The sequence below is a fragment of the Aulonocara stuartgranti genome (assembly GCF_965226115.1).
Source record: "Aulonocara stuartgranti genome assembly, chromosome: 7".
Classification (NCBI taxonomy): domain Eukaryota; kingdom Metazoa; phylum Chordata; class Actinopteri; order Cichliformes; family Cichlidae; genus Aulonocara; species Aulonocara stuartgranti.
The window spans coordinates 19,948,112-19,975,757 of NC_138945.1; the positions used below are offsets into that span (position 1 = coordinate 19,948,112).

The window sequence follows — 27,646 nt, forward strand, 5'->3', positions numbered from 1 at the left end:
GGGAAAAATGTAACCGATATATTGTGTTTGTATCCATTGATAGTCACCAGACTTCCAATTAAGCTATAAAACCCTCCTCGGCCGTGCATTCACTTGAGGATGCAAAGAAAGTCACGTTTCACATTCAACAGCTGGCAACCATTTTTATTCAATACATATAGGAAATTGTCTTCTTTTCTTAGCATTCAAGCACAATTACTTACAGATAAGTGTCAGTAATCCAGTTAATATCTAACTAGACTAAATGGAATTACATTTGCACAATGCAGTTTCTTATTGACATGGATCACTAGAGGTGGAGGCTTGACAGCATACCCTGTTGTTTGGCTGTGTTCAGATGGATTTTAACAGTTTATAGCCAATCTACATGCCTAAAAACACCTTAAAAGCACAGTAGGTTTGAATTGCACAACTATGAAATGTACTGTAATTGATTTTTTAAATTTACAAATAATCCACAAACGATGGTTTCTGGTTCACATAGATAGACAGATAGTTCCAACATTAACATGCAGCGATGTGGCTTTTCAGTATTTGTGTTTCAGGTGTTTTTTTGAAGTACTCCTGTGTGCACAGAGCAAAAATTATCCCACTGTCATTCTGCGGAGATGAAGGGATGACAGCATTTCTGAAAGCGCTGACACCTGCTGACAGATAGATGAGACAACAAGGAAGCGCATCAATCTGAAACAAGAAATGCAGAGAAGGAAGTTCTAATCTGTGCATGTATTTCTTTTCTTTTTTCTTTATTTAGCAGGTTTCAGTTGAGCTTCTTGTTGTTGTTGTTTAGTTATCTCTGATTTGATTATATCCCCACACGCCAATACGTGCATGGGCATAAGCATTTGGACACATGCAGAGAGAGAGGGCAGCGCAGGCCCCTTTAAAGATAGAGTATGCTCAGAGGGCTAAATGTTTTTCACGACCACGTTTGAAGACGAATGATAAGACAAACAGGATACAGAGACTTGGCAATGTGCCAAAGTGAAGATTAGGACCTAATCTTCAGATGGTTGAATGTGAGAGTAGTGGGGGGGAAAAGCACATCAAAAATATATATACTTGATTTATTCAATGTGTCTATTTTTTGGAGACAGTTTGAGGAATTCCTTTTCCTGTTTCATCAAGCCAGCGCCTCAGCGCTCCAGAAACAGGGTCTGTAAAGAAAAGGCTAAGCTTTGATCTCAAAGCTTGATCTTTTTTCAAACCAATACGATACCGAGACTTGGATCTGAGTACTTGCCGATACAGAGTACAAAAACCGATACTTCTACCACAAACACACAAGTGCATTGAATTGGAAGACAGATCTTATTTTATTCTCTGCCGATAAAAAATAAAATCTTAATAAAAATGACCACAAACAAACAAACAAACTCCTCGTCAATCCACTGCGCCGTTAAACTGAGGACTGACATCGCGCACACACTGCTTGTCTTTACCTCTTCAGAAAGTTTTAGCACCATTATCTCCCTGATGTATGGCCGGCTGGGAACTTTATATCGCGGCTCGAGTATGCTGAGAAGACGGTGCAATCCTATGTTTTCCACGACCGACAGTGGCTGTCATCCAGAGCAATAAAATGAGTCAGAGCCTCTGTTATTTTAACTGCCCGTGGATTTTTTGTTGCTTTTCCAAAGCCTGAGTTTAAGTTGGCTGTTCTGGTCCACACTGCTGACATTTTGTTTAGCCTAGCTACAGCAGCCTCCAGTTTCTCTTTTTTATCTGGAGCCGCCAGCCTCACTCGCCTAAGTCTGTGCGGTATGTCCCCCTAGTGGCCAATCTAAAAAATTACAACAGAAATGACCAGCCACCCTCTGATAAATGAAATAAGTTGGTATCGGTTCATGGTATCGGTTAACTTTTACGAGTATGAGTACACACACATTTTACAGTATCGACCCCGAAACCAGTATCGGTATCGGTGCATACGTGTCAAGTATGTAATTTATTGGTTCTGCTGTTCCTAAAAAGTACCTGTTGTTTAAAAAAAATAGCATTAGTCTATATTTATTAATACTAGTAATAGCTTATAATATATGCATAAGTAATATATATTAAAATTGAACAAAGAACATTTTTGTTTTCCTTGTTACTTTTATATTAGCTCTTCAAATCTATACTTGCAATTAGTTATATTTCCTGTTTAGCTCTAAAAAAAACAAAAAACAAGTCTATTTCACTGGATTTGAAGTTCCTGTTTGATGTTGCTTCAAACTTAAAACCTATTCTTAGTCTATATTTTAGCTCAACAGTAGAAATCAGGGATCTGTGAGTTTGAGCATGGTGCATGACAAAAGTCGATAAAGGCAAGGATCTTTATTCGTTGCACAAACACACAAATGCAATTACTGCCGCGTGATGGTTACTGTCAACACGGACTTTGCACCGAGGAAGACTGAAGGGAGAGGGAGAGCATGTGCAATAAATCTAATAATAGCCAGCAGATGAGTCTATAGGAATGCATTTATCTTATATGTTTAAAATGCTACGTACTTAGTCATTTTCAAGTAAGACCTCCTTATAAATGATAAGGCCTGGATTATGAAAACTTTGGTCACTTAGTGTCAATTTAAGCGGCCAGCACATAAACAAGGGTTGGAGAACAAAACGAAAGCCAAAAAAAAGCAAAAACTACTATTTTAGTGTTTGCGTGTCCGATGAGAGTTGGAATTTTGTGCTAATTTACTGTAACATGATGTCAGAAGTACTGGAAACTGGAGGTTAGAGTTAGAAATGTATTGTTTACCTGCTCTGTCTGTGGCCTGAATTAATGGTATGAAGGGCCATCGATGGACGTTTGCAATGATTTATGATCCCATTAGTTTTGTTTTACAAAATGATCATATGTGCACAAAACAATAGGTTCAGAGTTGGCTTACCTGCATGTTAAGACAGTAATATATTTTTTCCTTGCTGCCGTAAAAGAGATCGGATGCCAAGACAATTCCAGGATGTCGGTGAGTCTGGTTTTCTCTCTGTTTAGATTTCTGTTTGAGAGAGAGGGAGACACATCAACAAATACTAGCACGAGAGAAGGAAACCAAGGATGGACTAGTCGCGGCTCTACGTGACTTCCAGATAATTCCTCCAAAGGTCACTCTGGTTATTTGATCAGAGCTATAAACAACTTATTTATCAGTAAAGTTGTGGCCCAGTATTAACTATGTGCATTATTTGCTAATTATGTTATCTCTTTTTTAGCACTTTATGGCTGTAGTTTGTAAAATCTTTGGGGGAAATCTTGAAGAGACATACACAAGAAGCATTTACAAAATTTAATGCTCAGAGCACAAACTCAACTGTCATTCAGCGTTTTCTGTTTAACGGATACAGATGTGCACATAGCGATAAAAAGGTCCTGAAAGCACAGTGAGCAGCAAAGAAAGCTAATGATTAACATGTATAAATAAAGGGTCACTGTACTGAAATAACACCTGTACTTACTTAAAAAAAAATAAGACAGAACCTGACTTTTTGCAGGCACATCTAGTTTCAGCCATCCACAGCAAAAAACATGAACCCTAATTTAAATGTAAAATTTGTCATAAACATAGGAAATGCACTGTAACTGACAGAAGAAAAGTCACTTTTGGCTACAGCTGTGTATTAAGAAATACAGCTCACACACTGAGTCAGTTGTGTCCTGCTGTGTAAATATGAATTCACAGTGTGTTGGCATTTTAAAAAAGTGAAATAACACACATTTTTATTAATACTGCTAATATTCCTCTAGCAGAGGAGCTTCTGTCTGTGTACAGTCTGTAGACCTTCTAACCTGCATCTATGACTTGAGGCTGAATCAGTAATGTCTTTATCAAATGATGAATTTTTACTTTATCTTAAGAAACTGTTCCTGATGCCAATTCATAGAGTTGCCCGCTGTACCATAATCATTTACTTTAACTTAGTATTTAAAAAAAAAAAAAATTAAAAGCTGATAAAATGTATAACATTGCTATTCACAAGAAACTGCAGTGCACATTTTTGCCTTTTAGAGAAGAAACAAATACATATACTTTTACGTGAATATTACATATTTTGCACAGAGCTCTGTTCCTGTTAAGTAAATGCGCCTATCTATTGTTTTCATTTGTTTCATCATCTTTGAAGAAATCCCCTGTCTACGACCTTGGCGAAGAGCACAGGATAGGTGTCCCCATCAGTCATGCAACCATATGTTTGTAAGCACTGTCTGGACAACAACTCTCTAAAATAGACTTTTCCATTGAGACATTGTGTTCACTCATTTGGCCTTATTTGGCGGCTTCCACATATAGGCACGTATCAACATCCACAGATTTGTGATAGTTTTATTGCACTGCATTTAATGACATTTGTGTTTGTGTTGTTTTTGTGTTGTTCTTTATGATGTTATTAAAAAAAAACACTCATACTGTGTGTGCTTCCTGAACTAGTACCTGGCAGGCAAGCACAACTCAATAAAAATTTGTTTTTATAATAACAAACTTGCTGTTTAAGATGTGTGTGTGTGTGCGTGCGTGCGTGCGTGTGTGCGTGTGTGTGTGGGTGTGTGTGTGTGTTAGACAACCTGCCCTTCACAGAGAACATGCTAACTTTATTGCTCCTATGATTGCTATTATGTAAGCCGATGGCAGTTCAGATAAAAATCTTTTAGCTTTTAAGCTGTGAAAAAAAACAATTGGTAATAAATCATACAAAGAACATGCTGTAACACACGTTTAATTGGAAATGCAGACAGAATGTAACAATGGTTCCAGCTATTTTGGGGTTCCTCTGTATCATCTCAGCCAAATTGAGGGAAAGGTCATCTGGAGAAATTATCAGTAACTAAATGCAAAGTGATAAATTCAGAAACAAAATACAACATGTGTCAGTGAATGTCATTATTTTTAAAGGGAAACCCCCTCCAACCTTAAATCTCATTTAAAAATGTAACAGGGTATTGCATCAACCTGTTACTCCTTTGTTTGTGTTGGGTGGGGTGTTCTATAGTCCTTCAATACTTCCTACTCTGTATCCTCAAACTGCGCAGAAAAACATTGGGAAATGAGATAAACATGCATGCTATGTCCAAGGACACGATACATCCTGTGCAGTGGACGGTAAGGATCTCAAAGTTGAACGGAGGTGATGCTTGGAAAATTCCTTCGGTTCACTGGGAAAAAAAGGAAAAAATTCAAATTATAAAAGGTGTGAGGCACACGTGAAGGGCCACGAGTGAATTTTTCCAAAAAATATGAGGCTCATAAAGTTACCTTTCATATATTACTTTTTTTTTTTTTAATCGAAATGGTTCACTGTTAATTTTTTTGGTCAGTACATCTTGACAGGTTCTTGGATAGTAAACTCAAACTACTTGTATGCCAAGATAAATAATGTTAAAATAAACTCTGGATCATTTCACTGACAAAACCTTATTCAGAAAGTGTTGCCTTGAATATATTTTCCTTGAGAAAGTGTCACTGTGTTGGAGTTCTGCCTTAATCAGTACAGGAAGAGCAAGGCCACCAAGTTTTTCTTTCCCCCCAAGACAGACAAAAAATTGATTTCAGATGTTTTGACTGTCCTGTTTGAGATCTTTTCCCAAAGTCGGAACACAATGAGAAGTGACAGCGATGATGTGTGAAAGAGAGAAGGCGCCTTCAGCGGAAAAGGAATTGGAAGAATGAGCATGTTTTATTCATTGTAACCGTGCCACCAAACATACAGGCTTAATCATCCAGAGTACACGGATTGTTTTTCAAACCAATGCAATTTAGATTTTACTCTGGCCTGTTTGATGAGGCTGACTTGTAGTCATAAGAAAATTAAATAACAGCAGGGAGTTTGTGGCAATGTTGTTTCCTGTAATCGTGCCATAGCCAAGATGCATATGATATGCTTTTGGCAGGCTTACATGGCAGCAAGACCTGCAATTACGCATTTGTGATGACCAGTGTTGGTCAAGTTACTTGAAAAAAGTAATCAGTAACTAATTACTGATTACTTCCCCAAAAAAGTAATCCCGCTACTTTACTGATTACTTATTTTAAAAAGTAATTAATTACTTAGTTACTTTTTAAAAACACGATTTACAACCTGAAAAGGTGATAAAGCGATAGATCTTTCAGCCCAATTCTACTCTTTCTACATAATCCATCATAAAATATGTAATCAAATGGAAAAGTCCCTTTTTAAAACTTGTTTTATTAGTTTTAATCTTTTAACTTTATGCATCAAGCAAAAATGTAATTATATGCAACATTCTCTGACTGGAAGAAATTTGTTTAATATTTAAATCTATTTTCTGCACATTCCAGCACATAACTTTTTTGTGTGTGTGTTTACACTCACTCTTTCAAATAGATGCAAGTAAAACACAGCAGAAAATAAATAAAATCAAATACTAGCGGTTTGTAAAGACTAGCGTTACAAGTAACGCGTTACTGCCCATCTCTGGTGATGACTGGCGAAGACTCTTTCACATCTTTGTGGAAGAATTTTGGCCCATTCCTCTTTGCAGAAACATTTTAATACAGCCACGCCGGAGGGTTTCAGAGGTTGAACGGCCTGTTTAAGGTCCTGCCAAAGCATCTCAATCAGATTTAAGCCTGGACTTTGGCTAGATCACTCCAAAACCCTAACTTTTATTATTTTAGCCATTCAGAGGTGGACTTAGTGGTGTGTTTCAGATCAGTTATTTTCCACACAGATCGAGGTAGGTTTGGCTAGGCTAAAGCAATATTTTAAAAAAACAGCTACTGCCAGTGCTACTCTTCAGCCCAGCAAACGCACCTACTGTATTCATTTGTAAATCCAACGTCACTCGTTCTAAAGTTATTGAGAAGTAAAATTTGAACTTTGCAGAAACATAAGCAGTAAAAGAATGCTGTGTTAACATCTAAGCTAAAGCACAGCCTGCAATATAACAGTTGTTAGTAATAAAGTCATCAGCAACAAGAAACTCATTACCTCCCCTGACTCACCTTAACATGTAATTGTAATGACTGTATTTTCTGAGAACACGATGGATGCATCGGCATAGCACCTTGATGTTCAGCAGTTCTGTGGGTTTAAATGAACAGGTTTGGGTGCTGTGAGAACGTCAACAAATCTGAGCACACAGCTGGACCTTGAAGTGAAACAATACAAATTCTGGATCAAAGGGGGGGGGGAGCCATGGCAACTATTTACTGTTGCCTACATTGTAGCTGGGTGACTTTACCAGGTTGCAGTGGTGCAGCGCGGGAAAGGAACATTTAGACAAAGATTTTTTTCACAGTCACAAAACTAACACTGTGCCTTTTTTTGGCTTTTTCATGCCAAAAGAGGCTTTCAGTCCAGCAACCCTATATGTCATGATGAGAGAACCAATCATTTTATCTTTGTTAATTTCTTGCATAAAATACTCTTGGAGTGACAACTGAGCTCAAATTGGTTAGGCTGAGCATGAGTAATTTATGTCCTTTCTTGGAAAGTCATTGCTCCCTTGCTCTCCAGCGGCACTACACCTCTGTGTATGACTAAACAGAATTATAAATGACAATTGCAGTGGGAATGAGTGGAGTCACGTGGGGATCCACAGGTAGGGTCAACAACTTTGCACATTGTCATTGTAAAATAATTAAAATAAAAAATCATGTTAGAGAGCCCAGAGTTCCCTCCTATGGAAAATAGTATGGTCTGTGTGCAAAAAAAAAAAAAAAAACTGTACAAGAGCACAATATAAATTGCAATGAACAGCTAAAATATTGTTGCACAACTCAACTAATATGAGTAAATGAAACTACTACTTTCTTACATAGTTAAAGTAATGCAAAATAGACTGAGATAGCATGTTTTTGTTAAACAACACAATCAGCAGTTCGAAGGCCAACGGGGAATCCAACTGAAATCAAAGCTTAAAAAGAAATGGTCATGTTCTTTCTTTTAAACAACCAGTCATCAGACCAGAGGACCTGGGGGGCCTCAAGGGTATAAGATGACATCTGTCTATTCAAAGCCCTCAGTCATAAATCATAGCTGCTTTTTTGAGATCGTACAATATAATAAGGTGTACTCCTACTTCTCTTAGTAAGAAGGCCTGATATAATTATCAAAACATTATCACAGAGTCTCTGATCCCCCTCACTAACGAGAGCTCTTTAGAGTTGGATATCTCTAAGATCAAAGAGCTGTGCAATGGGAGAGCTGACATCTGGTGCTGCTACCCACCCACTTTTTCAGCTGCTGGGAAAAGGGGGAAAGGTCAGGTTGAGAAGCAGGTGGGAGGAACCGCAGATATCTGGGCACCGGAGTAGAAAGAAATACAGATGTTTGAGCTCTTCTGAGCACACAGACTGTTTGTAGCTAAAGTGGCTTTTGTTCATAAGAGCATGTTAATACAAGAACTAAAAGTCAAACACAATTGAGATTGCTTAACAACTAAATGTTACTCAAGGCCACATTTCCTGCCTTCCAGAAATCCCATTCCTATAAAACTAAATTGCCTTTGCTAATTATACTGCGCTACCATTGTGATCAGAGGCAGCACTTTATTTTGAATGAAGCAGGGTTTACATTTCAAAACAAAATATCAAGAAAACTGCATGACTACAGGCCATCACAAGCTACAGTACACCTAGTAGTGGTTCCAAGGCTGGGTAAAGGGTTGGGCTGCATCAAGAAGGGCATGCGGTGTAAAATCTGTACCAAGTCTGAACACAGATGGATCCATCTGTTATGGCAACCCCATGGGAATTAAGGGAGAAGTTATGCATGTCAGAGGAGGTGGACGGTGTGCCTACAGAGCACTCAATTTTCACATGAACTTTTTAAAAAAATGTTAGCTTCTACAACAAAAAAAGGGGGGTCGCAATCAGTGATGGGAATAACGGCAATAACGACGGCATGTTCTACAAAAAAAATGTGCTTTGGTGGGTATCTGACGGACAAACACCAAACCAGTTCCACATCACTGAAGTGGCACCATTTTTACAAACCTATTCTGGTTCATCCGTTTCACTCAACGATCTGCTTTCTCCCTTCTCATTCTCCGTTACCGCCATGCTTTTTCGGCCATGTGCGTATGAAAACAAAGGCACTGTGCATGCGCCTTTTACCCATATTCTATCACGATATTTCATTTTCTTATCGTTGCCTAACATTGTACCGGTATTACCGTGAACGGCATGATATGGTCCTGCCCTAGTGTTGTGACTAGTTTCGTGTTGTGTGTCAGAACAATGAGGTAACTGCTGTCTCCAGGTAGAAAACATGAGTGATACACCTGCTGCTGTCAGACCTGCAGGCTGTGATGTTCTCCTTTATAGTGGACAGAAATTTTTGGAGTGGCACAAATATTTTGTGCGGAATCTTATTGATGCAGAACAGCTGACTGTTCTGTAAATAGTTTGAAATGGTTATTTAAAAAAGGGGTAAAAGGTAAATGGCTGCAAATAACTTTGTTGTTTGCAAAGCTTGTGCATATGATTTTAAAATTGACAATTTATATTTGCATTTAAAGTTATAAAATATGATTCATTAAACATGTTTGTGGCTGTTACAGTAAAAAAATATAACTTTTTCTACTCGGATTATATGTTTTTTGTCTGATTTAAGATCAATTGTGTTAATACAGTATGTCAAAATGAAAACATAAATGTAAATTCAGACATGTGAGGTTGTGCTGAAAAGAATGATACCAAACAAGGCAAAGTAAATAGTTTTTAAAGGTGAAATATAGAGGTTTAATCAAAAGTAGTTAAAAATGGCCAATTATACCCTGGACCCCAGAGGGTTAAACATTTTTTTTTTAAAGTAATACAATAGTTACTTTTCAAGTAATTAATTACTTTTAGAATCTTGTAACTAAGTTACTAACTCATTTGTTTTTTGAAGAAGTAACTAGTAACTATAATTAATTACTTTTTCAAAGTAACTTGCCCAACACTGGTCGTGATTGAAAATGTAAATGAAAGTGATATGCAATTAATTTGAATTTATAAAAATGTATTAATTTAATACGTTCATTTATTAAAATCATATATATTCATTCAAACTAGTAAAGAGATTCTCATTTCCTTTAATTGATATGTGATCTTTTTTAAACCCTTAAAAGTATAAATCTTTTTCAAAAGTTTTGAATTCCTTTCGTAAAAGTAAATAACTTCTCGCAGGGTTTTAGCTAGGAGGCTGAGCACACAATGGACAGCTTCTGTATAGCTTCATGATTAGCGAGCTATGATTGCATTAGTACCCACACGTCCAGCTGCGGCTGTTTCAGAGAGAAAGAATCTGCTTCTTGCATCAGATGATAACAGCTAATTAAATGAATGACTAACACAGAAATTTGCTTGTTTGAGTGGGAGGGATGTTTCTACATTTCTCCAGCCTCTCGCTGTATACATATAGGAAACATGCTGCTTTTTTCATACATTTCTGGGGGGGGTTTTCAACGTCTCCCAGAAGAGAAAAGTAAAGAAAGTCTCAAGCAAAAGTAATTGTTTTCACACTTCCTAAATGCCAATGTGACTAATAAACCGTTAAGTTTCTTCAAACATTGACATGTTTATGTAACTACTGTCTAATAAACTTGACATTGTCTTCCTGTTGTTGTTAAACTGTAAATCTATATATCCTGTTATGTCTGTCAATGTTTCTATGTACAGTGGCATTTCAAAAGGGGGAGCATGCTATTACAGCTGAGGGTTCTGCTGATGCGTTTTCCTGTTATGTGTAACATGCTTGATGTTTAAACATAGCTGGTTCTAAGACTTTCATCACGTTGTAGCCTATACAATGAAAACCACAGGAGGCCAATATAAGACAATGGATATATTTCCTAATGCCTATTTATAAAATTAGGCCAACACATGAAAAGGGCTCTGGATTTGTATTCTTCAATAGGGTTCTCCTTTGAAGTTGTATGTATATTATGACTGTGTTTGCATTTGGACCTGTTTTCCAGGCATGTTATTTGCATTCTCAAAGCGCTTATTCCTGAATGACAACACACCCTGTGGATTTACAAAGTTGCAGACGAATAATGGATAATGGCAAAGGCATGTGCCTTTCAAGGCTAAGCAAAGTGTCTCAGCACAAAAGCAAGATAGTAAGACTGCAGATTTACTTCTGTGAGAGAGAAAACCAGAGCGATGGAAAGGTCTGCAAGAGTCTGTGATAATGAGTTTTCACATTAAAGACATGCAAAGAAGAAGCCACCAGTCAATGTGATCCAGACCAATTCGGTCACCTTCTTTGGTCAAAGCCCATTTAAAATGCAGTGAGGCTAAGTGGAAAATTGTTCTGTGGGCAGACAAATCAGTTTGAATTCTTTGTGGAAAGCACAGATGTTGCAATTTCCAGCATCCTCAGCAGAGAAATCCAGACATCCCTCTTCACAGCCACCTCTTCTAGCTTATTCAGGGGAACACCGAGGTGTTCACAGGCTAGCCAAAAAATATAATCTCTCCAGCTGGTCCTGGATCTACCACAAAGCCTCCTCCTGTGTGGACATGCTCAGAACACCCCACCCAGGAGGTGCCCAGAAAGCATCCTAGACAGATCCACCTCAACTTGCTCCTTTTGATATGGAGGAGCAGCAGCTGTACTCTGAGCCCTTCTCAAACACTATTGAATGGTACAAGCACTTTATTATAACAATGCATCAAGTGATAATATGAAAATAGTTCACAAGGGCAAAAGCAAATTTCAGCTTATAGATGAGCTAAATGCAACTTTATTGTTTAAACTGCCAGGCACAATTTTCAGTATAAAAAAACTATTTCTCATTTCATAATGTGGGAGATCCAGTAAAAGAACAATTGCACAGCAACAAAACTTTTAACATTTACGTTACACCATACTAAATTACACTTACTAAGATGTCTGCAACTTTAATTTCTAGTTATTACAAATTCAAGAAACTGCTTTTATGAATCAATAAACACACAATAAACACAGCCTAAAGACTTCAGCTTAACCGCCCCACCACACACAAAAAAACCTCAAGATGATTCGCCCAGAGAGAGCCTAAAAAGGCAGAATATACATTAAGACTGTAATACTGAGAAGGCTGACTGCACTTCCTAATATAACTTGATTACAGAAGCTTCCTCTGGCACAAAAAATGCATCACATATAAAGTGGTAGGTTAGATCAGTGGAAGTATTTCCATTTTCCTCAAAAGAGCAACTTCAAAGGCTTTTATTGTTATCTACATCCTCTATATGATGTATTTGAACTTCTACACTCAGGGAGGAGATTTGGTATAGTTCCATTTTCCATTTTAAAGGTCTCAGCATGTGGCCCAGGTGAAGTCATTCAGTGAAGTGGAAGCCTCCTTCCAATATCATCAGAATGGGCACAGCATCTTTTCATGGGTTTTATCATTAATAAACCAAATGTGGATGTTCTCATGAAACTGTTATTTACACTCTGATTTACAGTTGATGGAAGTTTTCAAATCTCACAGAGAAACAGAGAGATATACAGTAATCACTGTGTTTCCTCCAGTATCTCTCACCCATGGAGCAACTAAAACAAACATCTGACTTCACATCCAAAATCCATAATCCGAGGTCCCCAGAGAAGAGCTGTTGCTGAGAAAAAGTCGTATTTATATGAATTAATGATAATTTTAGGGTGCTTCAACACATCTACTCTGTCCTGTACTTTAGTATATTTGGGGCTAAAGTCTACTGCATTTTTATGAGTATGAATTTGGAGCACTGTTGCAAAGCAGAGTATAACAATGCAGACCTGCATAAAAGCTAATATCTGGTGTAGTTAATGTTAAATGTGAAATGTACTCTAGTTCTCCAAATGCTGACTGGTTGGACAAAAACTTTCAAAATCACCAAGAAATGGGGAAAGAAATATGCAAGTGTGTTGAGTGTCACACCGTGAGGAAATAACTATGCTGCAAAAAGCTTTAGCAATCAGATTAATGTGTCTTAAAAAGTGTGTCTAATGCAGTGGTGCTGCTGTGGCCCACATCAGAAGCAAAAAGAAAAGCTATTGCCCCACATACTACAATTATTATGGAGTATAGGAGTATTATGACTCAGCAACAACCATGAAAATATCTGAATGCATCAGCATGTCACAGCACCAACCATATTACTGATATATAATGGGGATAGGAAGGCTCTAACCTTCCTTGCTATTAAGATCATGATGATCTAACAGGAAACAAGTATGTGTTAGTGTTAGTGTTAACACTCTATGTGACAAAACATTTTTAGGTTATTACATATTTTGGTATTTAGTATATTACACAGTTTGAAACCATGTCATATTATTTTTGGTTATTTTTGGGTCCTACAGAAACACTAGACACTAGAAACACTACTTCTTGTATTAAAGCGAATGAAGAAGAGAAGTCAAACGTCATCTATCTCTGGTAAACAGGTTAGCATAAGAGCGTTTGCAGGAGAGGCTGTACACGAGAAATACCTGAAGCATTTTAACCAATTTAATGAAAGTAACAGGGATCAAAGCAATACATGTATTGCCTGGAGGTCTGATTTTTTCCAAACACGCTCTGGAATGCGATCTGGAAGGAAGCAAGTTACGACAAATACAGGCTTACAGGGTAATTACACCAATGAATTACAGATTAGGCCAAAAAAAACAACAACATATATATATATGTCTAAGCAACCATTAGATGTATCAGACTGAGAGGGTTACTGATTGACCTTAATATATGCACATGATCAAATCACAAAAACCAGGGAGTGATGAAAAATGACCACTCTTTATCAATATGTAAAGTTACAAGACAGCTCTCAGGACTACTTGACCTTACAATTCATAAGGGGCTGTATCATGTAAACAGACTGCAATAAAGAGCAGTTTGTATTTCAAAGCTGGTTTAATTCAGTATTTGGAAAACATTGTAATTGTGGGGCAGGACACAGAGATCCTATAACCTTAAAGAAGTGCTTAAAAGCCTAAAACTAATGCTTACAGAGGGAATATACTTTCACCCAATAACACAGTGTGTCATGCTTGAGAAATGTCACTGGCGCAAAGGGAATTCACATGATCTCAAAGCGGCAGCACCCACTGCCACCACTAATAGCTGTTACTAGTAAACTACATTCAGTTCTCCATTTGATCAGTCACTATAGTGAGTCCATGTCTAATTTTGCCACTCCAATAACCCCATGACAGGATTACTGCAGAGACTGGGAGTCGTTATGCGTCATGTGATAAATGCTCCTGATTTTAGCTGGATTTATTGTGCCTGTGAGATTTAGTATAAAACAAGTGAACAGCACGGAAATCCTGATGCGTTATCCTGACTTCCATTAGCAGATCACAGATTTCCTAAACCAAACTCAGCGCTCTTGGTGTCTTGCATTCCTACCGCTGCATATGAAAAGCAGAAGAAACCCAAAAAGATTTTGCACAGCATATGTTGTCTGAAAAATCAAAGTATACACAGCAGAGGATGCTTGCATTTGTGAAACTTCGATTTGACCTCACATGAAAACTGTGTTCTCAGGAGTTTCAGGGTCATCCTATAAAAAAACACCTGGCAGGTTTTTTTCACAGATAGATTTCAGCCACTGTGGGAGTGAATGAATACGCTCTCCAAAGGCCTTCTACGGCGGTGTACACATACGGTAATTGAAAAGCAGCAGAATCTGTGTAATATGCAGCAACGTATAGAAAACGCATTTCACATACTGTGATTTCTGCATCTGGGAGAGGACACACCTTCAATTTTCAAGGGATGTTAAACAGATGCCTGTTATGGATGGATATGCACGCTGGCCTGATGTTATTCATAAGGCAGAGCACCGCAGCCAGCAAAACAAATGCCCAAAGGGATAGTGACAGATGATGGACCTCAATTTATATCAGGTGAATTTGAGCTATTGCTAAAGTTGAAAGCAGTCAGACATCAATAATTCATTCCACTGCCCAGCCTCAAATGTGTTGGCAGGAAAACTGCAGTAGCAAAAAAACATCTCTAAAAAGCAAATAGACCAGCTGGTGGTTTGTGTTATTACAGCACTGTGTTTCTAATTTGTTGTTATGTACACAAACATATAGAGCACAACTACCAAGAAAAGAATAGCCGTTTCTGATAAAAGAGGCCTATGCTAGACCGTCTAAAAGCAGAGGTATCTCAAACTGATCTCATCACTGCCGGTAAAGGAAACGGGAACATGTGATGATATGTAAAATGGGCTTTGTATACAAAAAGAAAAATCTGGGTTCATGAACACACTGGAACAAATGCTGGAACAGACTCAGATAACCATGAGATTATCATTGAGGAGCATACACCAGAGGACTGTCAGAACTCTGTGAAAGCTTTCAGGGGGAATGTGTGCCTTCTTCAGTAATCGGAATTATTGGATTAAAGTCTCACCATATGGACACAAGGCTGATAAATGGAATAACCTGAGTGTCTGAGCCAGCCTCGAGCCATTCATTGGTTTCCTTGTAATTTTTTTTCCAATATGGCATGGTGTCACTGAGTTTGCATCACTTGTCTGACTGTGAACATCCCCTTTACAGAGAATTGGATGAATGATGTGTGGCCCAAAAGACAAAAACTACTCATCCTGATTCATTGTTTCCTCATTATGCTAACTCCATAAGGTTTTTTTCATAAAATTTTAGTTTACTTTTTTAAAATAATGTATATGTATATTTATGTATATATAAATATACATTTACTGCTCAAAAAAAAAAAGGAGGCACTTTTTAATTTGAGTGAAGCATAAGTCAGTTAAACATCAGGGATGTTGATGTAGCAGAGTGGGCTGTTAATCACTTTCAGCTGCTTCACCAAATTAGACTGAAGGAACAGTTGGAGCAGATATGGAAGGAAATTTCAATGTGATCCCAGTGGTACAAGGAGCATTAGGACCTTTAACCCCAAAACTGGAAAAGTGGTTTCAGGAAATTCAAAGCACAACATGGTAAATGGTCTGTATTTGTATAGCGCTTTAGTCCCTAAGGACCCCAAAGCGCTTTACACATCCAGTCATCCACCCATTCACACACACACATTCACACACTGTTGATGGCAAGCTACATCACCAACATCAGAGGTCTCAGTCAAGAACAGTGCAGTGCTAATAATGGCTAAGATACTGCGCAGGACCCTCAAACTCCCAGAGCTCGAGGATCATATATATGAAGCTAAATTCCATCTTATTTTTTAACAATTATATTTTTTTGTCAATTTTAGGTTATTCACTAGAATTTGGAATCACAAATGTGTCTTTTTCTAATTTTGACGTTTCATTTGACCTTTGTCTTTTATTAGGTGTTTCTAGGAAGCACTTTGGAACACTGGCTTTGAAAAGTAACGGTTTTTTAAATGGTTTAAACCAGGAAATGTGTCTGATATCACACATATTTCCTGGTTTAAACCATTTAAAAAACATATGCAAGCATATGCATATGCAAGCTTTTATTCTTAACAACTTTTAAGAGCAACCTACTTTGCTCTGTAGGCCAGACAAGTGGAATTCCCCTTTTTGTCAGTGTAAAAAAGTTCAATTACTCATTTAATCCTTGAGATATCGTAACATAAGAAAAAGAAGTCCAAGCAAGCATTGGTTTAAAAAGTCACCTAGATAATGGAAAAAAAAAAGCTATCCATTTTAGTTTAATTTTTGCCTCAGCCTGTAGTTAGGCTGTCTCCCCACAACTGTAGTGGAAAGTAAGGCATGTTTATGGAAAGTAGTCCAGCAGCCTTTAGCTCACGGTTTAATTAAATAGAAACAAATTTCTTTGGGTTAACCACTTCCAGCTCACTGCGGAAACTACTATCTTATCTGCCCTTGAGCAAGGTGAAGGGCTTTTGACATAAAGCAGTAGCCGGAAGTGTTGCGCGTGTATATGAGTGAAATGATATCCATCTGGCTCTGAGCTTTTTGAATCAGAGCACGAGAAAGTGGACGACTTATTGACTCGCCACGTGTTCTGGTGTCACAGATAGCGCTCAGATTACACATAACCACCTTCAGTCACATAGAGTGAAACCGCGTTTCAGTTTTGGAGCAGTTGCGCTAACAGTGATACGTTTAGGGTTGCTCAGCATGTGGTGGTGCGTTCACGGGGCGCACGCCTGCGCACACACCCTTGCTGGCTCGTAAACCGTATCAACCAATCGGCGCTCCCTCGTGAGGAGGGAGGGAGAGTTTTTACAGCCTGCTACAAATACTCGTGGCACATGTTTTATTTTAAGGTCGCCGCTTCAGACCGACTGAGAGGAATGGGGACCTCGTGGTAGTCAATAAATAAAACTTTCACTATCACCAGCAAGTCACAAAAAACTTCCTCGCAGCTCTCTGTAATTTTGGAAAACTAAACGCTCAGCACCTTTGAGATATAGCCGTGAAGAAACTTTTCTGCAACTTTTTTCAGTAAGCCAAAGAGGGGAAAAAATTCTGTGTCTGCAGTGGGGAAACGTGGGGACATTAAAGTGTCCATCCATCCATCCATCCATCCATTCATCCTTCAAGAGTCCCGCTGGCATCTCTCTCTTCCTGCCACTTGCCAACATGACACGGAGATCGTGTACCATTTACGTGGTTGGGATCACCTGCGCCGTCCTGCTCGCGGTTGGGATTGGCTTGTTTGCAGGGCAAGTTTTCCGCACATTAATGAACAACCGCCTGAAAAAGGTAAAGGGAAAACACACACACCGTTATATTCTTCTACCTTTTAAAGCTCACGTGCATGCATGGCTGCTTGAATGAGTGATGACGTGCATTTCCCCCCCTGTGAATGGGCTAATTGTTTACAAGGAGAGTGTTGAGAATGATGAACACTAAAATGATGCCATTGTCTGTGTGCCTGTGTGTGAGACCCTTACTCATTTGCATACCCTCCAATTCTCTTCACACTTTCCAACATGAGCTGTTTTTTCCTGTTGGTTTTATTGCATTCATTGTTTTATTGGTCATTAAAATAAAGTAATGTTTTATTTATCCACATCAGAAACCTAAGTGGATTGCGCTGAATAGAAACAAGAGTAAAATAGTTGTTCAGCGACTGTTCAAACAGACAGTGATGGGCTATGTGTCTCAGAAGGAGTGGCCGCGTGAGGTGGAGGGGGATGGGCCAAAAATGGGCTGTTATGGGTTAAGTAGCCTGTACTATGCAATCAGCACTTTCTCTTCTCTACAGTTACATAGCCTCAGTCCCAGTTCCATGAGCACACACATGACTATAAATACTTCTTCCTAGGAAATGACTGATCTAAAGAAATTCCTATTGATCTCTTATATTGTGATATGTATATCTTGTCCCAACAAGTCACTCCTCTTGTGCAAACAAGTTACTTTCTTGTCCACACAAGATAAGAAGTCAACTTAAACGTAACAACATAACTTTTCATTGACTTTAAATTAAGTGTAACAAGTTAAGATGCCGCAGCCACTCTAAACTAAAATATTAGCTGTGTAAACTCTGTTTCAACATCCCACACCAGTGCAATGGGTAAGATAGAGCAAGTTTGGATAACTTGCAATTAATATGCTAATATGGAACTGCCATGCAAAGCTAATGGACGTCATGGCGCTAATTCTTCAGAATTAGTTATGTGCTGTGGACTGGCCTACAAAGTTTTACTATCCGCCTTTGTGTGTTTGCCGAGTAAAATCAGTCCCACCTTTGGCCATCAACGACTGTTGCCAGTGATGATTAATGCCCTTAGTGGGGATATTAAAGATTAAATTAGTAATATGTGGAAAAATAATAATGAATACCTTTTGTAGTTCCCGGTATCATTTTTAGCGTTCTGTTTTTAATGTTAAATCTTCCTACTTTGTTTGTCATGGCAGTGACAAATGTGGAATTCATGGAGTTGGTTCTGATATTACCTAATCTAACTATGCTAACTACAGTTTACGCTGGTCAAAAAAGTTAAAGGAAAATGTTTAAGTCAGAGTATAGCAATCAGTTAAGTAGCAAAGGGGGTTGTTAATCAGTTTCAGCTGCTTTGGTGTTCATGAAATTAACAACAGATGCACTAGAGGGGTAACAATGAGACAACCTCCAAAACAGGAATGGTTTCACACGTGGAGGAAACAGACATTTACCTCCTCATCTTTTCTGACAGTTTTTTCACTACTTTGGCATTTGGCTAGAGTCAGTGTCACTACTGGTAGCTTGAGGTGATATGATGACCCTACAGATGTTGCACAGCTAGTCAAACTCCTCCAGGATGGCACATCAATACGTACCATTGCCAGAAGGTTTGCTGTGTCTCCCAGCACACTCTCAAGAGCATTAGGAGTAGGAGATTCCAGGAGACAGGCTGTTACTGTAGGAGAGAGAGCTTGAATCTAGATAAGCTGGAAGGTCCTTAACCCATCAGCAGGACCAGTATCTGCTCCTTCGTGCAAGGAGGGACAGTTTCAGCACTGCCAGATTACCTACAATATGACCACCAGCAGGCCACTGGTGTGACTGTCTCTGACAAAACAATCAGCAACAGACTTTATGAAGGTGGGTCCTTTTAGTGGGTCCTGTGCTCACCACCTGGCACTGTGGTGCCTGATCATTACCAGAATTGGCAGGTCCATCACTGGTACTGTCTGATTTCCACAGTTGAGAGCAGGTTCACCTTCAGTACATGTGAGAAGGAGGAGAAGCTGCACAGAACATTCAGCATCTCTAGTTTGGTGGTGGGATAGTTATGGTCTGGGGAGACATATCCATGGGGGGAAGTGTTACATAATTAATTTACTTATTTATAGAACTTTCTATAAATCCAGTGTATGTGTTGTCAGTGCTGAGAGGACGTTTTCCACCTGTGTTTGTGGGTTCCTGTGAAGTTTAATAAACTCCTTGCTATCTAAAATATAACGGGACACTGGAGTATATTCTCGAGCATCTCACACTTCTGATAATCAGCTGTCTGCTTGACGTTTATTCAGCTGTGTAAAAAATATAACTTTGATCTCAGCCAAACCGTTTTACTCAGGAACAAATAAAATACAAAAAAAAAGCCAAACAATAACATTTTTAAGTTATCTAAGTGACTTATATATGTTTAACCTGAGTAGCGAAAGACGGCGGTGGGTTTGAAAACGATTTGCACCGAGTCCGGTGTTCTCACGGGCTCTAGTGAGCCTTGCCCCCGGCTAGCTATCGAGCTAGTGGGTAACAGACGTCTCCGAAAACGTCAGAGCACTTTTGAAAATATGTGGTGTCTTGATAAACTGAGCAGATATTTGAGGCTTACACAGCTACATTCTCGCCTAAAAATATGTTAAAAGTTTATTTTGTGACCCAGAAAGAATAATAAGAGTATTATTAAAACTAACTAGCTGCCGCCATTGGCTGTATCCCAATTCAGGGTCTGCAGCCTTAAAGTACGCATTTCAAGGCCGATTACGTCACAGCAGCGCGCCGAAGGCTATCCCAATTCAAAGGCTGCTCGAAATGCGGCCCTGAAATGCGTCCTTCATTTCCCCGAATTTTAAGGCTGTGGCAGTGTAGACTTCATGGCCCAGAATGCATAGCGCGGCGGTGGGTGTGGATAATTTTGCCGAAAAAAAACGGCGGATGAGGGGCGCCCGAAGAGTAAACTTTAAGTAAGTACTGAATATTATGTCACTTATTTATGTGCAAATGTTTAATAACGACGAACATTAAAACATTACTGTTGGCCACATGTCGGCAAAGTTATGTGACATTAGTGACGTTTGTACTAACTTGGTTTTATAGCCTTTACTTTAAAATATACAGCGTTCAATAGCTGACCTTCATCTTACAGAGAATGATCAAAGCTCATGTAGAAACAAACAAACAAATGAACAAAAGATTTTCTCCTTCATTTCTGTCAAACAAAGCTGTATGACATGTTTCCAGTTGTTAGTATCATGGTTGCTAGGCAACCTGGACAGCGCAACAGAGGCTAGACCGTCCCATTTCACAAGCCTCGCACTTCCGGCCTTAGCGGTCTTTGAGTACGCGGCCCTTGAGGATCGTTGAGGCTGCATACTTTAAGGCTGCAGACCCTGAATTGGGATACAGCCATTGTTGGAAACTGAGCTGGGCTGCGCTATGAATTCTGGGACAGAGCTACTTCTTCTTCTTCGGGGTTTAAGGGCAGCTGGCATCCTTGTACATGCAGTGCTGCCATCTTCTGTTTCAGTTTGTTATTACACTCTTAAATCCTACTACTCATTCCTGCGTCTTTTGGGATCTTACAAAGCTTCAAACGACGCGTCGACGATTTTGATAGTCGACGTAATCGTGACTAGTCGACTAATCATGGTAGCCCTAATGCTTTTTTACTGTTGCTTATGGGAAACTCATACTTAGAGCAATGTTAACATCAAAATTGTCACCCACACAGACCCCAGTCAAGTCATCCCGTTTCAAGAGTTTTGTGGGTTTAGAGGATTCTCAGATGGATTATCTTGAGAACCAAAGGTGAAAAGGTCAGAGGGACACAACTACAAATAAACACACTGTCAGGGCGTCGTGCATTCAGTGAATTTATGCTTATTCAGTGAATTTATGCTTATTCAGCTGCCAGTCATAGTTCCTAGAAAAGAAAATCAGAATTAGCAGGTCATGCTTTTAAAAATAATCTGTATTGGCCAAGAACAGTGCCATCTGTGCATCTTCAAAAGAAAGTTTGCATTCTCAACATGTAGAATAGCTACTGTTTTCACTTCCTTTAACTCTTGTTTTTTAGCCATTGTGTTTCGTAGTACATTGAACAATGGTCTTTGATTTCTAAATGTTTTAATTAATTAAAGCTAACTGAAGCGCTTAGTCTTGCTGCATAAACTTAAAAATGGGTCAGAAACTTATCAAATTGGACGGGTGCATTGAATGCAACAGTTTTGCGATCAATGTTTGATCCAGCATCTGCCCAACATTGAAAACATTTGTAGTAATGTTCATCATATCTTTAGTCACTGAGGTCCAGACATTTCGATGATTTCCAACATTTCAGATGGTAGAAAGTAGTGGAGCTTTCCCAAAAGGTTCACTTTTCCTTAATAATAGTGCGGACATGAAAGACCCATTGGCCCACAGTCAGTATTCTCATATGGCACACCTTCATGCTTGTTTTCATATCAAGACTTCATAACAGGTATCAGATTATTCTTCGCAGACTTTAGAGGTCGACAACCATATGCAAGACTTTCTATTGATGATGTGAAAATTTTCATTTTCTTTGACCGTTAGGCTTGGTGTGGAAACAGTATGTTTGCACTGAAGCACCGCAGCAATTTCCTAATTTTGTAAACCCGCTCAACATTTGGCAATAAAACCCTTTCTGATTCTGATTCTGAAAATGGAGAAAAAAACAAAAAGGTAATGAGCTGAAGATGAGCTTCTGCAGTTAGTATATTTTGATCACAGATGTCACAGAACTGATTAATGTCATTAAATTATTTTCACACTTGAACAAGAAAGTTGTCAGAATTTTTAGTCGTCTGTAACAGAATAGTCTTTAGTCGCTAAATAACACAATTATGTGACATTTATATTAATCAGTAGCACGTCACTTACAGTGATAAATATACTTTTGACTCAAAGTCTGGAGCCTTAAGAAAATCTCTATGTAAGTGGATTGCACAGTAGCTCTTTCTAAAAGAGGTTTAGGTACTTTAATGCCCATTAGTAAAACTCAAGTACAGTCAGTTTCTAGTCCAGAACAAAACAAGAACATACAGGCCATTAAGTTATTGAGGTCAAGAGACAAGGTGGAGGGTTGGTGGTTACCGTTATTCTGAAGAGGGGGGTCTGGGGGTCCTACTACATGCCTTGTAGTTAGGGCTGCCACAAACGATTATTTTGATAGTCGACTAGTCACCGATTATTTTTGCGATTAGTCGACTAATCAGATCATGCATCCATTGGACTTACAGCATACAGCTTATTGCACCAGCAGCATCTGCTCTTATATAACTATCATTAGCTTACAGCTTTAAGTGTTTAAGGTATGTGGTAACTAAAAATAAAGACAAGATGATAGTTTATTAAATTTTAATGGAATTTGCAGATTGTTTCAGTGAAGTTTAATAAACTCCTTGCTATCTAAAATATAACGGGACACCGGAGTAAATTCTCGAGCATCTCACACTTCTGATAATCAGCTGTCTGCTTGACGTTTATTCAGCTGTGCAAAAACTATAACTTTAATCTCAGCCAAACCAATTTACTCAGGAATAAATAAAATACTAAAAAAAGCCAAACAATAACATTTTTAAGTTATCTAAGTGACTTATATATGTTTAACCTGAGTAGCGAAAGACGGCGGTGGGTTTGAAAACGATTTGCACCGAGTCCGGTGTTCTCACGGCGCTAGTGAGCCTTGCCCCCGGCTCGCTAACGAGCTAGTGGGGTAACAGGCGTTGGAGCGATTTTGATAATATGTGGTGTCCTGATAAACTGAGCAGATATTTGAGGTTTACACAGCTACATTCTCGCCTGAAAATATGTTAAAAGTTTATTTTGTGACCCAGAAAGAATAATAAGAGTATTATTAAAACTAACTAGCTGCTGCCATTGTTGGAAACTGAGCAGGGCTGCGCTATGAATTCTGGGACACAGCTTCTTCTTCTTCTTCGGGGTTTAACGGCAGCTGGCATCCTTGTACATGCAGTGCTGCCATCTTCTGTTTCAGTCCGTTATTACACTCTTAAATCCTACTACTCATTCCTGCGTCTTTTGTGATCTTACAAAGCTTCAAACGACGCATCGACTATTAAATCAGTCGTCGACGATTTTGATAGTCGACGTAATCGTGACTAGTCGACTAATCGTGGCAGCCCTACTTGTAGTGTGTACTATAGTTTAAATATTCTTGTTTTATTGTCAGAGTACAATTTGGGTTACTCCTTTACACAGTGCACAACTCTGCTTGGATCAGCTGAGTTTTGTGATTGTGCTCTATCAAGCATGTTTTCCAAACAGAGAAGTTGCAGAGTATGCTGGTTAACAAGGTACAAGGTCAACACACATAACATAATGTTGCTACTCAGATATTAATTGATACTAAAAACAATTACTGATGCACCAGTCATTTCCAGCAATATTGATGCCAACAGTGTCATCATCACCTCCTTTATCTGACACATAACTTGACAACCACACCCAGACAAGCAGGGGCACAGCCCTCGCTTTCGCTAGCAGATAAATACATGAAGAGCAGCAAAAAAAACTTGGTGAAGCATCATAAACATTAGCTATTATTTATCATTAATATAGCAGCGAGCAGAAATGATGAAAAATAAAACCACTCTATTAAACTGGGAGAGAAGTAGGCAGCAAATGTTAATGGTCCTGTCCGTATATAATATAAATAGTTATTTGTCTTAAATGTGATATCGTTGTCTTAAAGTTCCTGATTAAAGTTAAGAAAACTCTACCAGCAGCCAGATAGAAAGGGTAGAAGTCTACCTTAAAAATATTTAATCTGCAACAAAAATGTGATGCAAATTAACCAGAAGCACATGAGGTAACAGAGGTTATTCCTACAAACATTTGCACAGATCAGTATTCGTTATCAATATCAATACTAAGCTTGAGATGATAGCATTTTGACAACCCTAGTCTTTGGTTACAATCTTTAGAGTTCAGATTAGTTTCCATTTGAAAGACCCGTTTACAACAAGCTTCATCTCTCTGGTTCATGGTTTGTAGCTTCCACTTATATACCCATATTTTAGCCTGCATAAGAAAAAAAGTATTTAGTGAAGTGTGAAGTATTTTTTTCTGTAAAGTAATGTGATATTTTTCTTGTAAACTTGTAAACTTCGCTTGGGTTGGGGTTGTGCATGACCAAACAGTTTCGTCATACCCAAGGACATTTCTCAAGAACAGGAAATCTTTATCGGGGGTATTTTTGGCAGTTTTGGAGCAGTGGCTTCTTCTTTTGGATTAGCCTTTTTGTTTATGTCTGCAATATCTGTTTGTTTGTTTGTTTGACTGTATGCTTTTCATACAAGTTTCACACAAGACAGATACAAACTTAAAGCAAGATTTATATATATATATATATATAAAAGATGTATCGAGGTGACATAACTCAAGTGAGCTTCTTACCCTCTGGCATTACTGGACTGAAAGTGAAGTAATCTGTCTGTAAAAAGTAGTTGAAAAAATGTCTTTGTGTCTTGCATAAAGTAGATGTCCAAATCAACTATGGTTTGCTAAGATGAAATATGTGTAGAGGTTGGAGCAGTAATTTTTATAACTTATCCGGTTGTTCAGTCTGACGTCACTAGCCGTGTCTGGGCCTGAACTCCGCTGCAGGTCCATATATCAAACGATCACTGTGGCATTACTGAGAGTTGAAAAACAGTCTAAAGTCTTTCATCTTTAATAAAATGATCAGCGTTCTGCTCTACCAGGTGTAACAATTGAGTTTAACATCCAGGCATCCATGAAAACGGAATTTATGACATTTAACGGAGTTAGAAGTTAACAGGAAGTTAGCTCGCTAGCTTCTATCTAAATACAATATAGCATGTCCTGACTGCGGGGTTTTGGAAACAAATTAAACAAATTAAAATTAATTAATCCGGTTTTGGACCGGATTGTTTATGTAAACACATGTTCATATGTAAGTGTTCAAGCTCAAAATGAAAATGTTTGCATTTTCCCAGATGAACACTCTGGAATTTACCCAGGAGTTGCTATATATGATCATTGTTGTGGCTTTAATGGTCACATTAATTCATATCAAGTCCTGTTAAAACAAGAAATGAAAGTTTTGCAAAGTACACCATGTTTCATAAAAGAATTCTTCTTCACTTGTTCAAGCAAGTAGATAGATGTTTGTTAATAAAATGGCTGGAGAAGATATCAAGTTTCATTTTTAAGTGTAAACTGGAAAGAATAATGTATCTGTGGGAGTGACACAAGCATTTAACTCACATGGAGACATACTCAGTTATCTGCTAGTTTGGCAATATGATATATTTCAGCTGTGTCAAGTTACTGCCTTTTCCACATTGCACCAGCATGAAGGGTCTCTTCCCATGGATACCCTCCCAGCAGTAGACTCTCTTTGTGTGCTAAGCCTCTTTCAGGTTGAAAGATTTATTGGGAAACTGGCTGGCAGTCTCTCAGCTCATATGTGAGTCAACCAGGGTCAGTATAAGTGACCCACTGGTGAAGTGATAATGAAAAATGACTGATTCCTGAAAGGAAATTTCACCATCATTACCATCTTCACTATAGTTTCTGACTACTGTCTCGTCTCTGGACTTTCTTTTGCTTAGTGGTTTTATTTTGAAAATGTTAACCTGCTTAATAAAGCTGGTGAAGGTGCACAACTTGCAAGTAAAATAAGCTTATTTGTATATTAACTTAGGGAAATGTTGTGGCCAACTTGTTAGTCATGCTCATGTAAACCTCGTCAACCTCTTTGCAGTGTTGCTTAATAAAGCTGGTGAAGGTGCACAACTTGCAAGTAAAATAAGCTTATTTGTATATTAACTTAGGGAAATGTTGTGGCCAACTTGTTAGTCATGCTCATGTAAACCTCGTCAACCTCTTTGCAGTGTGAGGGGAAAATCTTTCACTTAAGAATTTAAACATAAATATTTAATTCTGCACCACCACGATGCTTCCTTCCACAAGTTTTACATAAAATTTAGAGGTACGTGTTGCACGGTCATCAAAAATGTCTTCAGCTTTACTGGAACGAATTGTCGCCCTTTAAGCTTTACGCCTGTGATCACTGCTTTATTTTGAATTCTTAATTCGATATATTTAGTGTTGAGCCAAACAAAATTCTGTCCCGGATAGAAATATTTGTGAGTATAAAGCTATGTACGTGACACGTGAAACGAATGTAAACGGTGAATGTAACATTGAATTCACAGTGGGATGATGAAATTAATTAATATATACAAAAATATGATTTAAATTTAATTTATGAATATAAATTTAAAATGCATGGATGTTAGTAATTGCTGTATGTGTGATGATGTCTGTGCAATAGTGATGGGTCGGTAGCGAATGAAATGGCTGTTAGAGCAGCCAGCTCCTTATCACGAGCCGTTTTTCTTTTTTTTTTTCTCTCACCCGCTCGCACTTTTTTCCGCTTCACTCGTGCGAGCCTTGTGCTTTACGCTGGGAAGAGGGGGGAGGGGCGGTAGTTACACTCAGTAGCACAGGAACAGAGCAGGAGCAGTGTTGCCAACTTAGCGACTTAGCGAGTTTTCAGACACCTTAGCGACTTTTTTTTTTAAAAAGTCGCGACTTTTTTAAAAAAAAAGTCGCTAAGGTCATACTCATACTTTTTTTTAAAAAAAAAGTCGCTAAAAAAAGACGTGAAAACGTGTATCGCTTTTACTCTCAACAAGCAGCGGGTGCTGTAACACAGTCAGTTCTTCTTTTACTCTTATGCTGTTTTGTGGATCACAAGGTTTAAAACTACTTATAAACACACACACACAAAGTAACTCCACCAGAGTGCTTATTTCGGGTCACTTTTGCCGGTCCAAGCCCGGGTAAAGGAGCAGGGTTGGAATTGTGACATTAAAAAAACAATAATTGCTAAAAGAAATGTAATTTGTAGTTCTAAATAAACTCTAAATGCATTTAGGACGTTTTTTACTCACTTTATGTCTCTTCCACGATGTTATTTCTCTCTCCAACAACATAGGTTACAATTAGATTAGCATGACCAATTATGCAAATTAGGCGATGACGTCATTTAGCGACTTCTAGCGACTTT

General features: G+C 38.4%; 1 protein-coding gene and 1 long non-coding RNA gene across 3 annotated transcripts in view; one reads left to right on the forward strand and one right to left on the reverse strand.

The window, feature by feature from the left end:
* Nucleotides 1-4,624: 4,624 nt before the first annotated feature.
* On the reverse strand, nucleotides 4,625-27,561 carry LOC309710607. Its single transcript, XR_014277766.1, has 3 exons — nucleotides 27,531-27,561; nucleotides 6,951-7,029; nucleotides 4,625-5,140 (listed from the first exon to the last, which is right to left on the reverse strand). It is a non-coding gene; the product is annotated as an uncharacterized lncRNA (long non-coding RNA).
* The window catches only part of LOC309710606 (lysosome membrane protein 2-like), a 36,025-nt gene continuing 25,514 nt past the window's right edge, over nucleotides 17,136-27,646 (forward strand). The window contains exon 1 of one of the 2 annotated variants that reach the window (XM_082540211.1): nucleotides 17,136-17,606. In XM_082540211.1, coding sequence (XP_082396337.1) covers nucleotides 17,484-17,606 — 123 coding nt within the window. In that variant the 5' untranslated portion in view covers nucleotides 17,136-17,483. The remainder of the gene's footprint in view (nucleotides 17,607-27,646) is intronic. The other variant, XM_082540212.1, reaches the window with a different exon arrangement.